Source organism: Nomascus leucogenys, chromosome 21, assembly GCF_006542625.1.
Source record: "Nomascus leucogenys isolate Asia chromosome 21, Asia_NLE_v1, whole genome shotgun sequence".
Taxonomy (NCBI): domain Eukaryota; kingdom Metazoa; phylum Chordata; class Mammalia; order Primates; family Hylobatidae; genus Nomascus; species Nomascus leucogenys.
In genome coordinates this window covers 21465313-21483264 of record NC_044401.1, presented here as the reverse complement: position 1 = coordinate 21483264, position 17952 = coordinate 21465313, and the positions used below count along the sequence as shown (strand labels likewise).

At 39.2% G+C, this 17952-nt stretch overlaps 1 protein-coding gene across 2 annotated transcripts in view; it reads left to right on the top strand.

Moving 5' to 3' along the window:
* Nucleotides 1-17952, top strand: part of COL8A1 (collagen type VIII alpha 1 chain) — a 150333-nt gene that overhangs the window by 125683 nt on the left and 6698 nt on the right. For both annotated transcript variants that reach the window (XM_003261723.4, XM_012501096.2), the window contains exon 3: nt 16140-16470. In XM_003261723.4, the coding sequence (XP_003261771.1) occupies nt 16143-16470 (328 nt within the window). In that variant the 5' untranslated portion in view covers nt 16140-16142. The remainder of the gene's footprint in view (nt 1-16139; nt 16471-17952) is intronic.

Genomic DNA, 17952 nt, shown 5'->3' with positions numbered 1-17952 from the left:
TGGTGGGCTAGTGGCAGGATTTGCCTCATCCATGTGCATGTGTGGGAAGCACCATACCCTTCTTTGGCATGATGTAGGAAAAGAGGGCTGGGGTCCAAGCCTTGCCAATGATCAGGATTGTTCGTCTCATGCGTAAACTGTAACCAGTTTCCATGGAGCTTTGGTGGAGGTCAATTCCTTTCCTGCGAGGCCAGGCTGCAGGAGTTTCCTCTTGAATACATTAACTCTTGTCTCTAAGTGGTGATGTGATAGACACAAATTAATTGTGCCATGATGGCCAGCCTCTCTTCCCAGAAACTGTGAGAGAGGCTTATGATGAGGCTAGGCTTCTCTAGGGTTCCTGTTACCTTGTGGCTCCATGTTACTCTCTACCTATTCCCAGCCAGGGCAATCCACCTATACCTCCCAGACTGTCCCAGGCCCAATACTCCTAAATTTCCTGGGTCCCAGTTCCTTGGGCCCTGTTCTCCATTATAGATCAATCATCTGTCATACAAATCTTTGGACTGTGGGTAAGTCACTTAGCTTCTGTAGGCTTTTGGCTTTTCTGCTGCAAGATAGTCATAAAATCTGGGTATTGAGGAAAAGATCCCTCCAAAAGAGGCACTACCATCTAGTGGACTATTTTCATTTATTCTTTATTTTGTTTGCTTACAATTCTGGAACTTTAATAGAAATTTCAGGCACAGGGCAGACCTATGGAGGAGGTATTTTGAGTTTTAATGCCACCCTACTTATATCACATTGGCATTTTCTTCTTGCTTACAAGAAGTTGGCCCCTGAACCAGTGAGGAAGAAGATGATTTTGATTCAGTGTCCCACTGTGGCCTGTGAAGGACATTAGTCTTTACTGTGTTTCAAGTTCAAAGTGATCTGATGAGATTGTAAGCACCGGATGGGACTCAGAAACCTGGGAAAGGGCAAAGAATCAGGGAAACCACAGGTAAAAGAGAAAAGGGGAAAAAACAGAAAGTCTGATAAGGAAAGGAAGGAGGACTGGTTTCTTTGGTTTTTTTTTTTTTTTTCATTTCTGTCTTTGCCTTGGATTGACATTGAGGCAGTAGTGACCTTTAAGTTGTGCCTGAATCCTCTACAGCTCCTAGCATGGTAGTTCAAAAATGTTTGTTGAATGGGATAAACAAGAAATCTAAAGTGGTGTGTGGTCATGAGCTCAGGGGAATGGGTCATCAACACTGCCCCAAACTTCACTGAAATGTCCCCTGGTTAGTTTCACTTTGTAAGCAAAAAAAATAAGGAATAAATGAAAATGTTACCGGAAAGGGGTCCCAATCCAGATCCCAAGAGAGGTTTCTTGGATCTCACACAAGAAAGAATTTGAGGAAAACCCATAAAGTGAAAGCAAGTTTATTAAGAAAGTAAAGGAATAAAAGAATGGCTACTCCATAGGCAGCGCAGCAGCTTGGGCTGCTTAGCTAAGAATATTTATAATTGTTTCTTGATTATATGCTAAACAAGGGGGTGGATTCATGAGTTTTCTGGGAAAGGGGTAGGCAATTCCCAGAACTGAGGGTTCCTCCCCCTTTTAGACCATATAGTGTAACTTTCTGAAATTGCCATGGCATTTGTAAACTCATGGTGCTCGTGGAAGTGTCCTTTATTATGCTAATGCATTATAACTAGCATATAACGAGCAGAGAGGAGGGCCAGAGGGCACTTTCATCACCATCTTGGTTTTGGTGGATTTTGGCCAGCTTCTTCACCACAACCTGTTTTATCAGCCAGGTCTTTGTGACCTGTATCTTGTGCCGGCCTCCTATCTCATCCTGTGACTAAGAATGCCTTAACCTCCTGGGAATGCAGCCCAGTAAGTCTCAGCCTTATTTCACCCAGCCCCTATTCAAGATGGAGTTGCTCTGGTTTGAACACCTTTGAGAAAAATACTCCACTAGAGAGTAGTGCCTGTCTTGGGGGAATCTTTTCCTCAATACCCAGATTCTATTACTGTTTTACAGCAGAGAAGCCAGAAACCTACAGAAGCTGAGTCACAGAGGCTGGTGGCGAGCTCAGGACAGACACCACATTTCCCAACTCTCAGAGTTAGAACTGTGAGATTCAGATGGACGAATAAAATATAAAAGATGGGGAAAGTAAAATAAATTTCAGACTGCACAAAGTTGAACTGGAATCATGACAACCAATCCTTAATCTGTTTGCTATTAGGGTGGAGAACAAGATTGCATTCTGCTCCTCTGGAATTCAGACACACTTTCTGGTATTTAAAGGAATACAAGGAAAGCTCACACAGACTGAGCTGGGTCTCTTTATAGTGTAAATATCTTTCCAATGGGAAAAAAAATTACTGAAAGATGGTAAGTTTGTCTTCTGACAATATTTCCCAGACGTTTTTCTAGTGTTAACAAAGCTCTCTTGGAGTATAACTGTTTTTGAGGAGTGGTAACTTTAAAGCAAAAGGAAGGAAAATTTCAATAAGAACCAAGCTGCCCCAATTCTCCCTTTATTTTTAAAGAGAACCATCAAAGGGCAGCTAACGGAAATATACTTAAGTGGCATTAATTCATCCTTAAGAGAACTTTCAAAGAGTTTTATTGCTACATAAGGGAAAGCTATAAACCAGCAGGAGAGGAAAGCAAAGAAAATAAGTCTGGGGAGACATCTTGTGTAAGAAAGTGAGCAGGTGGTCAATAATGTATCCTTGGCTGGTTTCCACAGCAAGGAGACAGAAATTCATGGCAAGGACATGGCCCACAAAACAGACCATCACAGAGAAAAGAATTATGGAACTTTGCAAAGTGCTATTGAAGAGTTCACATGAATATGAAATAATAAAATGCTCATCTCTCCTCCTTTTTCTCAACACCCATCCCATTTCATGTTAATACTCGACTCCAATAACCTACTGCCTGACTCAGTCCAGTCCCTGGCACGATTAAAGACAACAACAACAACAAAAATAACTAAGATGGGTAGGGCCAACGACAGTGAGTTTTTAGGCCTAAAAGTAACATTGGGGTCACTTAGTCCAACAATCTGGATTTTACAAACAAGGAAATGGGTCTTAGAGGTTACTTTTGGAGAGAGAGAGAGAGAGAACTTCAGAGATTTTTCCTTGCAATGAGAAGTCTTAAATTGCATATTCAGACGAGATTTAGAAAAATGCCTCTATGATCTTGTCATTCAGCTCAAGCTAAGCCTGAGACATTTATCATAGGTATAAAGAGAATCTTACAAGCATCCTGAAAATGAGTAAAAGTTATCACTGATCTCAAGAATATTTTACCATCGGTCAACACTTCATCATTCTTTACAGGGCTTTTAAAATAAAAAATAGCACTCTTTATTAATTTCTAAGAAAGAATGGCTATTATATAGGATTTTCCATGCTTGTAAGCTGGCAGGAGACCTCAGGACACAAAATCAGGAGAGTAAGAACGGAAACAGTAGGCATGGGGAAGAGTAACATCGATCCAGTGTTCGGGTGCTCTCTCAGCCATCACACTACAAAGATGGTACTTCAACATTTAGAAAAGGGGTAGGCAGGATGAAAATGGTGCCATTTGACAAGCATTTGTCAAGACTACTTTCTGCACAGTTATGAACTAAGTGCAAAGAGAATTCCCAAAGATGAAGGTTTGATTCTATTCCCCCAGACACTTGAGTGAGCTGTTACATGGCATGTCCCTCCCCAAACCAGCTTCTAGAATTTATCACCAAGAATTAGTTTTTCAAAATAAAATGCATTACAGATTTACTTCACTTGGGGGGAAATTAACCTTTTGTATTTCAGCAAATACCTATGGCTAAATATTGTTTGAGATCTATTTGGCATTTTAGATGTGAGGATACTACTTTTCACTATGTATAAAAAGAAGTATATACGAATTAAGTCTGTGTTTTTTCATACACAAATCCTGTGTTTTCTTCATACACAAAATTATGTAGAGGTCTATGGGTAAGGAATGAATCTTTTAGACATAACTCTTTAAATATGGTAAACAATAAATAAATGTTTGTTGTAGCAATATTATTATTCAAGTCCCCCAAAACAGCATGGAAAGATAAAGCTTAAAAAGTGATTGTAAGCTGATGATTTTGCTGACCTAAAGGTTTATATATGTATTACTTGTGGATTTTACTTCCTTCAGCAGTAAAAGATAGCCTAAATTCTATAGTCACTCCCACAAGGGCAACCTGCTGCTATCACCTGGCAGAAATGTCTTCAGTTCTCTGAATTTCAAAGCCAAAGCCCTTTGCAGTCAATACAAAGAGGGCTCCCCAGAGGGGCCAGTTTTCTGGGAAAGGGAGCAGGATGAGATCCAGCCTTTGAACTCGTGTTTCCATGTGGCTAACAGGTAGGAGACGTGCTGCACTGAAGTGGGCAAGCAGACATAATATTTGTTACTCACTTATTAGAAACTGTCTTTACCTTGCCTTTCTTCAGACAAAGAGAACTTCAGAGATTTTTCCTTGCAATGAGAAGTCTTAAGTTGCATACTCAGACTGGGGATTTAGAAAAATGCCTCCATGATCCTGTCATTCAGCTCGAGCTAAGCCTAAGACCTTTAACATAGATATAAATAGAATCTTATAAGCATCCTGAAAATGAGTAAAAGTTATCATCGATCTCAAGAACATTGAGCCAGGGGACAATTGGTAAGCCTAGTTTTCGAAACAGTTCTGGAGCAGTGTAAAAACAAAACCATTACCTTACAAATTCTTCAAGATGAGACTGCAGTGAAGCAAAGTGTCATGGAACATGTGCTCAAGTTCCCATCTATTATTACCACTGCTCCTCCTCCACCACCACCGCTGTTTTCTTTTTTTTAATTTAAATAATAGCTAACACTTATAAAGTGCTTACCATATTAGACACTGTTGTAAGCACTTTACTTGTATTAATTCCCTTAATCTTCTCAACAACCTCATAAGACAGGTAACGTTATCATCAGTAGCAATTTATCAAAAAGAAACCAAGGCACAGACAGGTTAAGTAGCTTGCTTAAGATTACACAGCTAATAAGTGATGGAATCAGGATTTATTTGTTTTTTTGTTTTTGTTTTTTGGTTTTTTTTGAGACGGAGTCTCGCTCTGTCACCCAGGCTGGAATGCAGTGGCGCAATCTCGGCTCACTGCAAGCTCCGCCTCCCGGGTTCACGCCATTCTCCTGCCTCAGCCTCTCCGAGTAGCTGGGACTACAAGCACCCGCCACCACGCCCGGCTAATTTTTTGTATTTTTAGTAGAGACGGGGTTTCACCGTGGTCTCGATCTCCTGACCTCATGATCCGCCCGCGTCGGCCTCCCAAAGTGCTGGGATTACAAGCGTGAGCCACCGCGCCCGGCCGGAATCAGGATTTAATTCAGGCAGTTTAGCTCATACTTTCTGCTCTTGCTAACTTCATCACAAACTCTAGTCAGCCAGCTGGACTCATTCATGCCCCTCACTACTTCCTGTAGGCACTGGGCTTCTACAACCCCCAATCCCCCATCTAATTCACTCCCTTCATTTTACAGTTTAGTAAAGGAAGCCCTGAAAGGTTTACAAGGATATCACGATAGAGAAGTTTACAGAGAAGACTCCGAGTCTCCCATCTCCAGCTCAGTGCCCTACTCACACTCTAAGTCCTAAGAAATAACATTTTTGATCCATGTTTATCAACGAAATTCCATATGTTCTTGTAAGTTCTGGTGCCTTGTAATGAGTTTTGCTCATAAAAAGAAAAGTCCTTTACACTCTCAGCCTCCTTAACTGATATATCCTGAAGACCTGGCATCTGTTACATAATACTCTGCCCTTTCCTTTCTCCACTTCCATTTTTCTTTGAAAAATATTCAGTGGATTAACTGTGAAAACCTTATGATTTTTCCTTCCAGACACCACATCCATCTCTCTATCCCTCAAAATAAATTCCACCCCTTAAATAAACGGAACTTCCAATACCAAGATAGCTGTGGTTTGGTTGCTCTCCGAGCTTTGCCTTTGTTCAAAGAGCAGGATGTTACCACACAGGCTAATTATCTAGATGGGGCTGTGGTTGAAAAGTGGTGGATTTTAGAGACTGCCCTCTCTGTGGCTGATGATTTATCACAATTGAGTATTTTAGGCTTAGCCCCAGGTTTAGAACTAAATGTTTTTCAATTTAAATTTATTGTTGGGAACAGTCCTGTGGAATGATTTCTGCTACTCCTGAACCATGCACCAAGGAAAGAACAAATCCACATTTTCACTGACCAAGAAATTGTCAAGATGTTTTAGTTCTTTCATAATTCAGAAATTGTCAGGACTAAATATTGCAACTTTAGTAGGATTGCCATTCTGACTGAATGGTGCCTTTGTGTGTGGTGGTGGGTGAGGGGGTAGGAGGAACCAATTTTAGAAAACATTGATTAACTATTTTTATTTTCCAAGTGTATTGATATGATTTAATATTCTTCCCATGTAAGACAGAAACTTAACTTTGGCTTAACTTTTAATATCAAGTCATTCAGGGTTATATGATTCAAAATAACCTTAGCTAAACAAAACTTCAACAATTGGACCCCCAAGAAACATGCTATAAAATTTATATTTTACATAACACATTATAGTTGTTTGCTCTAAATAAATATTTTTACGATGTCCACTTTAATGGATTATATTAGATGAAATTTCCCCACACATCTCTCCCTTGCAAAAGGCCTTAAAACACTTATTTTACATTGTGTTGGTTACACAAACTACTAGTGCCGAGAAAGCAGAAAGCTGTTCATGTAAGTAACAGTGTTCCGCAGTCCTTCTAGAGTCATACCAAGAAGGAACTCACCTTGCTGTGTATCGCCAGGTCCATGGAATGGCAAGGACCTTATTCTTACAGAGCCCCCCCAATGCCCTACTTTACTGTAGAGCTGCCTCTGGATTTTAGATCTTCCGTTTTTCTTACAAAATTGTTGTTGCTCCTAAAACATGACTATGTCACACTCATTAACTACCCATTTCCCCTTTCCAATGTGCATACTTTGTACTTGTCATTCTTATGACTGGAAGCCTAACCAATATTTGCTGAATGACTGCAGGAATTTTTGAGCACACACATTGTAGGAAGTTTTTATCTTTTATAGCCACTTTTTAAAGGTTTCTCAGTAAGCTTCACATTTGTATTCAACCTTTGAATGTGGTAAGAAAAAAAAGCCATGTATTATTGTTATTATTGTCCCTAAATCACGTTTCTTATTTCTTCCTTTGGTTTCTGGACAAGTATAGCTTATTTGACCAGAGGAACATTTACGGGGGGTAGGGGGTGTACAAACTCTCCATCATTATTCCACCGCCAGCTGTAAGAAGGGAGAGTGCAATATTGAAAAGTAACTGCAAGTATGAGATTGATCTAACTTTCTGACATACAAACGCTTGAGTACCTAAGTTCCTAAAATTAGTATTATGTATTTATTTATTTATTTATTTATTTATTTATTTATGTTTGAGATGGAGTCTCGCTCTGTCGCCCAGGATGGAGTGCAGTGGCATCATCTCAGCTCACTGCAACCTCCGCCTCCTGGGTTAAAGCAATTCTCCTGCCTCAGCCTCCCGAGTAGCTAGGATTACAGGCATGTGCCACCATGCCTGGCTAATTTTTGTATTTTTAGTAGAGATAGGGTTTTGCCATGTTGGCCTGGCTGGTCTCAAACACCTGACCTCAGGTGATCCGCCTGCCTCTGTCTACCAAAGTGCTAGGATTACCAGCATGAGCCACCGCACCCGGCCCCTGACATTATTTATTTGTAAGTGTGGATATGTTCTTCACATTCACAATTCCAAAAAAACTTTAGAAGTAGAAGGGACCTCAAAGTCATATAGCTAATGTTCTCATTCTGCAAATGAGGGAACTGATGCCCAGTCAGGATAGGTGACTTACTTGGGTCCGACCTAAAACTTAGGTATTTTCTGCTCTGAAAGCAATGACGCTTTCATATTATGGAAAGAAAAAATATATATTCTACTTTAGAATTTCTTTTTTAGGGGTTTTCTCAAGTGTTTTATAAACTGTTTAGCTGCTGACACTATTCCAGTTAGAGAAACAAAAAAAATTAATTGCAAACTTCAAATATGTGAGCTATTATTTTAAGAAAAATATTCTCCAGATGTTTCCCAACTCCTTTGAGAGTGGAAAAAAGGCAATGAGCTTACAGTTCGGCAGAAGAGATTCGGATTAGATATTAAGAAATCTAATGTGAAATCCTACAATTGGTTACTAGGGAATGTTGTAAAATCTCCTCTGGAGAACCTTTGGAATGTGGTGGTTGGCCATTCATTTCAGAGGCATTATGTGTGTGGCTCATTTCTAGAGCTGGGGGCACAACCTAATTGACTTCTCAAGTTTTCTTGGTCCCATGAGGTCATTATCTGCCTATAGCTAGTACATGGGGGTGATTGCCTGCTCTTAATTACAGAATTCAGGATTTGTTAGTGAAGCATATAATTTAGGCTGTTTTACATTTATAGCCATCCTGGTAGATGTAAATGAGCAGATTGACCAAAACCAGTAAATGTTTATTGGATGGTCTTGCCCACTGCTTCCATGTGATTGATTGACCAGAATCTGACAGGCTTATTTATTTGGGCTATTAGTCCATTTTCACACTGCTATAAAGAACTACCTGAGACTGGGTAATTTATAAAGAAAGGAGGTTTAATTGACTCACAGTTCCACATGGCTGGGGAGGCCTCAAGAAACTTATAATCATGATGGAAGGAGAAGGAGAAGCAAGAACTTTCTTCACAAGGTAGCAGGAGAGAGCACGTGCGCGCAAGGTGCGGGGTTGCGGGGGAACTGTCAAACATTTTTAAACCATCAGATTTTATGAGAACTCACTATCATGAGAATAGCAAAGGGTAATCCACTCCCATGATCCAATCACCTCCCATTAGGTCCCTCCCTTGACATATGGGGATTACAATTTGAGATGAGATTTGGGTGGGGCCACAGAGCCAAACTGTATCAGGCTCCATCTCAGCATATTTACCTTGCCAGTGGCTTTGTGACTTAATGAATACTTTAAGCTTGTATTCCTAGTCAGAAAACCAAAGAGTAAGAAAGCCTGTCTAAGAGCTTGTCTTACGTAACAGAAGAATTCCTTATTTCATGCAAAAAGAGGGCCTTGATATTTGGAAGACAAGATGGAGAAAACTGATTGTGCAGTTAGACGGATCTGTACCTTGTAAAACAAAGCTGGAACTTTGTCAGCTAATATATTGGATGGCAGCTCCTACACGTAATTAAATAACAGTTTTCAATTTTTGACTAGGAATGTAACAGGAATAACTGTATACAGTCTTGAATTTCAGTAAAATAATCAATCATATAAATATAGGATGGGGATATTATCAATTAGAAACTGTAATGTCAAAAAAGACCTAAGAAATGGATATGGGATTAATGATATAATGTATTTGAAGTATAGTTATGTGTCATTTAACAACGAGAATATGTTCTGAGAGATGCACCATTAACTGATTTTGTCATTGTACAAACATCATGGAGTGTACTTACACAAACCTAGACGGTACCACTTGCTACACACCTAGGCTACGTGGCATAGCCTGTTAATCCTAGGCCACAAACTTATACAGCATGTTACTGTACTGAATACTGTAGGCAACTGTAACACAATGGTAAGTATTTGTGTATCTAAATATATCTAAACATAGAAAAGATAATGCATTGCACCACAGACATTATGATGGCTAAGACCTCACTAGGCGACAGGAATTTTTCAGCTCCATTATATTCTCATGGGACCACCAGTAAAAATATGGTCCTTTGCTGACTGAAGCATCATTATGCACCTCATGACTACATAGTACCTGGGTCTTTTTTCCAGTAAATAAAAAACAATATTGAGATAATGCTGAGTTACTTACCTAAGGGTCATAGATCAATATAGTTAGAGTCGTTAATATCTCTAATACTAATCAATTTTGCAACAAAGGTACATATCCTTGATCAGATGACCCTAAGGTGGGCTTATTTGAAAATGATCTTAGCATAACAATAAAAGGTCATGTGCCCATCCTTTATCTTATGACCAAGTTTTGGGATTCATTTTCTCAACATGCCCTCCCTTCCTCCACTACTAATAGTAAGCTACATGTGCACCTCCATATCCAATCAAAAAAGGTAAGTCTCTCTAAAAGTTGCTTAGATAATTAAAAAAGCAACAAAATTGTACAAAATAACGAGCTGCCTTTTAAATGTTCCCATCATTATTAATATCCAAGTCAAAAATATGAGAGCTTTCTATCAACAACCTCTGTAGGTAGAATTTTCAATGGGGACTGAAGCTGAATTAGGTATTTTTGAAAGCCCCTATCAACACACTAAGACTTTTGATTATGAGGATCCATCAGTAAATATTGACAAGTCAAATTATTCTTGTCCTCAGAAAGCTTACAATCATGTTTAGTCTAATGGACAAAGAACAACAGGAAAAAAACATAAGCTTGGTTACAATTACATTTGCCTTTGTATTAAACTTTAGGAGAATAACAATGATGGAGAAGGTGGGGAAGGCTTCACAGAGGAGGCAGGAATAGAGTTGGTCTGGAGGAAAGAAGGTGTTATGGGCTGAGTTGTGTCCCCCAGAATGCATATGCTGAACCCCAAGTACCTCAGAATTTAAGCGTATTTGAAAATAGGGCCTTTAAAGAGGAAATTAAGTTAAAATGAGGTCACTAAGGTGACCAGTGTGGCTGGTAAATAAGAAGAGGCAATTAGGACACAGACACATGGAGGAAAGACCGTGTGAAGACGCAGCGAGGTGACTGCCATCTACAAGCCAAGGCAAGAGGCTCCAGCAGAATCCAACTCTGCCAATATCTTGATCGTGAACTTCAATGTCTCTAGAACTGTGAGAAAATTAATTTCTATTGAGCCACCCAGTCTGAGATACTTTGTTATGACAACCAGAGAAAACTATATGGTAGGACTGAAATCTACAGAGAAATAAAAGGAAAATAATTATCTTCTAGGAAAAAAGAATATCGTAAATAAAGAAGTCAAAATGAGGTCAGGCATGGATGAAGAACCTACTTTTGAAATGAGTCTATATTAGTGAAAGGTACCTTCAACTAACATTGTAGTAAATAGGACTCTTTCCTTTTTTCCCCATACATTGTCTATCCAAAATTTACTTCCTCAGATGTCGTTCCCTACTGTTCTTTCCAAAACATCGGAGCTCTTCCACTCCGTCATTATTGAACCCTTTACCCTGCTGCTACACACTGAATGTTTATGTCCCCAAATTCATATGTTAAAATATGACCTCCCCTGAAAGTGATGATATTAGGAGGTGGGGCCTGTGGGAGATGATTAGATCATGAGTGCAAAGTCCTCATGAATAGAATTAGTGCTCTTATAAAAGAGACTCCAGAGAGCTCCCTTGCCCCTTTTATCGTGTAAGGATACAGCAAAACGGTGTCATCTATCAACCAGAAAGTGGGTCTTCACTAGACACCCAATCTGCTGGCACCTTGATCTTGAACTCCCCAGCCTCATGAACACTGAGAAATTGCTGTTCTTTATAAACCACTCAACCTATAGTATTTTTGCTATAGCAGCCCTAATGACTAAGACACCTGCATTGCTTCTTCACAGCACTCAAATCTCAAATTATAAAATTTATTTTTAACGTTTATCACCTGTCTCTCCACGCTAGACTGTGAGTTCAATAAGATAAGACCTTCACTCTCTAATTCACCACTGTATCTCCAATACTCAGAACATTTCCTAACAATTTGTAGGTGTTCAATAGGTATATCTAATGAATGAATTGCCCTGAGAAATGCAATCAAGAGAGAATTTTCTTTGAGAGGCATGGAAAAACCAGGAAGGCAATTCTGGTGAACACTGGAAGAGGATTCTGCCTGACTTTCCCTTGCTTTAGGGTGGCAAATCTGAGGCTCTTGAGAGACTACAAATCTTGTACAAGTAGGAGGCACAGAGGACCAGAGCAGGAGCTGATTAGAGAGGCTTATACACACCACACACAACAGAGACACACATACATACACAAAGACATGCTGTGTTAGCCTATGTGAAAGGGAAAGTTGGATTCAAGGCAAGGACCAACAGATTAAATATTTAAACATTCTTCTGTATAGTAAGCCAATGAGGATAAATGTACAAATAGAATGCTGACGAGCATTTAAAATATCTATCACATTGTTCTGTTAATAAATATATCACATTATTCTGTTATATATATTACAGGTCATATGAGGAATCTGAAACTCTCTGCAGCCCTGCACAAATATAGGAAGCCATTTAGGGCTGTTCAGAATATCTAGGATTGGTAATTTTTGACACATGAATGAATGACTGCCTTGGTTCAGCTGTTCTTTTTCTAAATCATTTTTAACAAGTGCATTCTAATGGCCATTACTGTTTTATTCATGTTAGGTTATCATTATTGCAGTTAACCTCACATTTACTTTGCTAGTATCCTTCTTTGAAAATCTTTGACATTTTAGTTGGTTTTGATTTGTCTTTCTGGTCACACTCAATTAATAATAACTTAAATCTGAATAGTCATTTTTGGCTTACGAAGAATTCATTTTATCATTTGAACCCCGAACAGCTCTGAGGGATAGGCAGAGATTATAATTTCTATTTTACAGGTAAGAAAAATGAGGCTTAGCGAACATAAAGGACTTGTCCAAGGTCATAGGCATGAAGAATGGCAGAGCCAAAACTTAAATACAAGTCTTTTGACTTCTTTGACAGTGCTTTTGTCATATGACATGACACCCATCACTAAGCCAGCCTGGCTGGCAAAGATTCAATGTTCACACACATTAGATATGCTTATGTTCAAGAACACAAACACACACACACACACACACACACCAGCTGTCGAACAAATAGAAATCAAAGAAAATATTAAGGAGAACTCACAATATTATTGTGCTCCAATAATATCAGAAGAGAGGCAAGAAAACCCACTATCACAATTTCTTCCCAGCAAAAATTCCAAGGCTCCTTCTTTCTCGCCAGGTGTTTGTATAAAGTTACCCAAATTTGATGTTCTTTTGAGTGATTTGGGAGAACCACCACACCACTTTGACCACCAAAAATATCCTCAGGGACAGGAGAAAAATTAGTAGGAATAAGTAAAGCGGTAAATTCTAACCAGGGCCCTTACATAAATATTCAAGTTAAAACTGAACAAAGTTTATTTAGATAAAGAGCCAGAGAAACGGCAGAAGGCAGACCTAAAGAGCTGGTTTACAGGACAGAAAGGCCAAGCTATGAGAGGAAATAATTCAACTGGTATTCTTCCAGGCATTTTGTCTCCTTCCAGTTTTCCAGGATTTCATTAGATTGTCCTGGTTTAAAGATTATGAAGTATAATCCTACACATCCACTGAATTGATGGAAGGCTCAAGGGCCAAACATGCTAGCTTATTATTAAGGACTTCACCACAAGTCTGGGGTTCAATAATTAAAATCATTCATCCCCAAAAGTAGAATTAAGTACCAGCTTATACATTACCAGATATTACCACACATTTCTGGTATGGATTAACACTTTCAGATCTCTAGTAACTGTCTTACAGACATTGAATGTTAGAGCTAGAAAAGACTTAAGGGAACATCCAAGTCTTATTTTAATAAATGAAGAACTTAAAGAAATTTGTTTAGATACACATAACTAGACAAGAAATAAGTACTGATCTTTCAGTGAAAAAAGCAAAAAATAGAAGTGTATATAGTACACTGCAATTTATGTTTGAAAGGGACGTATATTATACGTGCATATCCACAGACTATCTGAAAAATATGAGGAAAAATTGTTGCTTCAAACATAAGGGATTTTAGATACTGGAGAACAGAAGTAGGAGGAAAATTTACTTTTTGCTAGATATCCTTTGCTACTCAATAACAGTTTACACATCTGTCACCCCCACTAAAAGTACAAACTCCTTGATGGTAAGGCCCACCGACCCTATTATATTCATCTTAGTAACCCAAAATGGGCCTAGCAACTGTTTCCTCATTTTTTCAGGGGACAAATGATTAGTTAGTATGTTTAGAAAAATTGTAAAGCTTGAATTTTGTGATAGGGATTCATTTTAAATATTTTCTTAAGTGCTTTTTATTAACCAATCCTTTTGTAGCCTGTATACACTCTTGGCATTACCCTTGAATAGGATATTACAAAATCAATGCACATTTTCTAAGAAGTAGAAAACTATGATCCAGAATTAAGCAAGGCAAAAGCAAAGAAAACAACTCTCAAGAGAATGGAAATTGAATTATTTATAGACAAGTTTTTCAAAGTTTTCAAGAAGATACTTACATTAAAAATTGTGAGAAATTTGCCACTTCTCTCTCTCTCTCTCTCCAGCACTATGATGACATGCCCCTTAAGATTCAAGTTTTCATTAAGTCCCTTAATAAAGTGTGAGCATGGAGTGGGTGTATGCCCAGCGTTAGTACTACAGAGGGCAGGGGGTGAGCAGGCAGAATATTGAACAGACCTAAGTGTGTATCACACTTGCCCTCTAGTGTGCATTTGCCAACAATGCACTTCTCTGGGCTGTCTGGTTTTAAGCCTAGGGCGTTTCCAAACAGAGGTCTTTTCAAGCTGGTTTTTATAAACAGATAAGCCCCATTTATATTAATTCTGTTTACTCCAATTTGTGAAGAGTGCTATTAATGGGCTTAGAAGCAGCGTATTCTTATCAATAGTTAAACATCTCCCTCTTATTTATACAACTCATTTGCTTCGTAAACTCCTTTCTTTCAGAAAAGAACAAAGATAGACTTTAATAGTGCAATTAACCAATTTCTTGGTTTTTTTTTTTTTGTTTTTTTTTTGAGAAGGAGTCTCGCTCTTTCACCCAGGCTGGAGTGCAGTGGCGCGATCTCGGCTCACTGCAGGCTCCGTACCCCGGGGTTCACGCCATTCTCCTGCCTCAGCCTCCCGCGTAGCTGGGACTACAGGCGCCCGCCACCTCGCCCAGCTAATTTTTTTGTATTTTTTAGTAGAGACGGGGTTTCACCGTGTTAGCCAGGATGGTCTCAATCTCCTGACCTCGTGATCCGCCCGCCTCGGCCTCCCAAAGTGCTGGGATTACAGGCGTGAGCCACCGCGCCCGGCCCAATTAACCAATTTCTAAACTAATGAATTCATAGTACTTTAATACAAGAAATAAAGGTGCGTAATTATGATAGTGATTTTTAAAATATTTCATACTGTCACATGAAGAAGCATTTTCTCTTCAACTCAGAAGACTTCTGCAGTCTTTGTTCCTGTTTGGTCTTTACATTTACATTTATTTGTGACTACATCAAAGCAGCCCTCATCTGGTAGATGAAAAATCTCTACTGTGGCATAAAGCCTATAAATTATTAACTGTTTCCATTTAGAATACAATTTTGGCACTTATTAACAAAGACTAACGTCACCAGTTTTGCCTCCTTTTATCAGAATGTATTCTGTTAGGATTAGGTTTCATGCAAATGTAGACTGCCCAAACTAACAGTGGCTTAAAGAAGATAGAACTTCACTTCTCTCTTGGGTAAACAAAGTCCAGATTTAAGGATTGGTATGGCATCTTGTATTCAACCAGGACCGATGTCTATTCTAGCTCGTTTTATCATTCTCTGTGCACTGCATTCACTTCATGGTCCAAGATGTGTGGTCTGTTTCCAGGAACATATCAGCAATCCAGCCAGAAGGAAGGAGGAAGGGGAAGACATATCCACTCCTTTTTAGGATTCTTCCTGGAAGGTACACCCATGACAACTATACACAGTTGGCCAGAATGGCTGAAATGGCCCTGCCTGGCTGAAATATCTTCATTCTGGGCTGCTCTATTCCCAGGTGAAGACGGGAAAACAGGGCAAGAAAGGCAGAATCGATATGGTGGACAACCAGAAGTCTCTCCCACAGTCTATGTTCATACCAATTACCTTCATTTGACAGATTCCACTCTTCTCTATTTTTTGTTTGTTTGTTTTCTATAGAAAGGTAGCATTTTCCTTTTCATTTGCCTTCTATCATGAAGTTCTGATGTTAAAGACTATTTCTCTTTTTTTTTCCCCATTCTATCTCTAAATAAACTCAAGTCACTTGGCCTTGCAGAGTTTCACCGGGTTGGTGCATTGTTTCCTTCCACAGGTGATGGCTGTGCTGCCTGGCCCTCTGCAGCTGCTGGGAGTGCTGCTTACCATTTCCCTGAGTTCCATCAGGCTCATTCAGGCTGGTGCCTACTATGGGATCAAGCCGCTGCCACCTCAAATTCCTCCTCAGATGCCACCACAAATTCCACAATACCAGCCCCTGGGTCAGCAAGTACCTCACATGCCTTTGGCCAAAGATGGCCTTGCCATGGGCAAGGAGATGCCCCACTTGCAGTATGGCAAAGAGTATCCACACCTACCCCAATATATGAAGGAAATTCAACCGGCGCCAAGAATGGGCAAGGAAGCAGTACCCAAGAAAGGCAAAGGTAACATCATACTCCCAGGCTGTTATAAAACAACGGCTTTCCAAATCTCTAAATTATGGGATCAGAGGGGGAAGATACATTTTAGAAACTTTAGTTTTAGAATTTGTTATTGGCATTTTTAAAATGCCTACTGTGTTCTAACCATATTCTTGAAAAGTTCAAGCCTTAAAGACACAGATAAGATTATCATTTATGTTTTGCTTTATTATTTTAACTAGAATCAGATGAAATAAAATATATTAAATCACAAATAGTCTATCCCCTTATTGTTTGTTTATTCAAACATTCAGCAACTATCCATAGTGAGCACCTATTTGTGTCAGGCTCTGGGCCAGATGCTGGGAGCTAAAGCAGTGAAAAAAAGAAAGGTGACAAGTCAGTCTTCTGAACTAAGAGAATAATGTCGTAAGGACCTTATGTGTTAAAAGAAAAGTCACAGGAAAGCATTTTGCGAACTAAGTATTAGATAGGTGCAAGTGTTCTTAATACTACTCTAATTACATATGTCAACCAATAGATCAACAGAAGGAAACTAAGAGTATAGACTGCATCTAGGGATGACACCTGAAAATCTCTCCTGTTGCTTTCTTGGCATATTTATTTAGCACTCAGTGTGACAGACACTTGACGATAAATTCATGTGGTTTGTCTGGAGTTCTCAGAAACCTAGCACTTGCTGCATCAGAGCAGCAATTACCTTTGAGGAAGTGGAGCCAGTCTCACTAGTCCCTACAATGGCAGGAAGCTCCACCTCTGGAGAACTACTGGATTTGGAACTTAGAGGCCTAGATGCCTGGATGCCAGAAATGAGAGAGACCTAGTCATTTGACCTTTCTGAGCCTATTTTTCTTCATTTGTAAAATAAGACTGTTGAGAGAATCAGTGACATACATGGTAAGTAAAGTGCTGAGTAAATGCTAAAGCACCATAGGAAATTGGAGTTGCTACAACTGCTCATTCAACAAATCCTCAGTAAGAACAGAGTGTGTTCCAGGCACTGTACTAGACACCAGGGATTCCTGATTCATCTCTCCTACTCTTCCCAAATAACTCCTCAATACAGTAACTACACAATTCGCTGGTTAGAAATAGCATGCCTGAATAGTACTATAATCACATCTATTCATATAAAGAAAGTATTCCTGACTTTCTTCTCTTTAGGAGCTACTATTATACTTAGAAGATTATCTCAGACATTTCTTTTCCTTCCTTTATTGAATGGCTTGCCTGGCCTTTGGCACTTCTTGTACTTACTCTGATGGGTACTCATATCTTAAAATAATATGAGTTCTCTGTTTGTATTTTATTCTCTGACAGTAGCTCAGTGAAAAGTACAATGGTCAGGATTAAGGTGCTACTAGTGACATAAGTATTATGCCAAGAAGATATTCGGACCATACATTTCATTTCTCCATGTTATCCATTAGTCCGAGCAGCATGGGAGATCCAGAGTTATGTTTATCTGAAAGGCACAGCATGTTC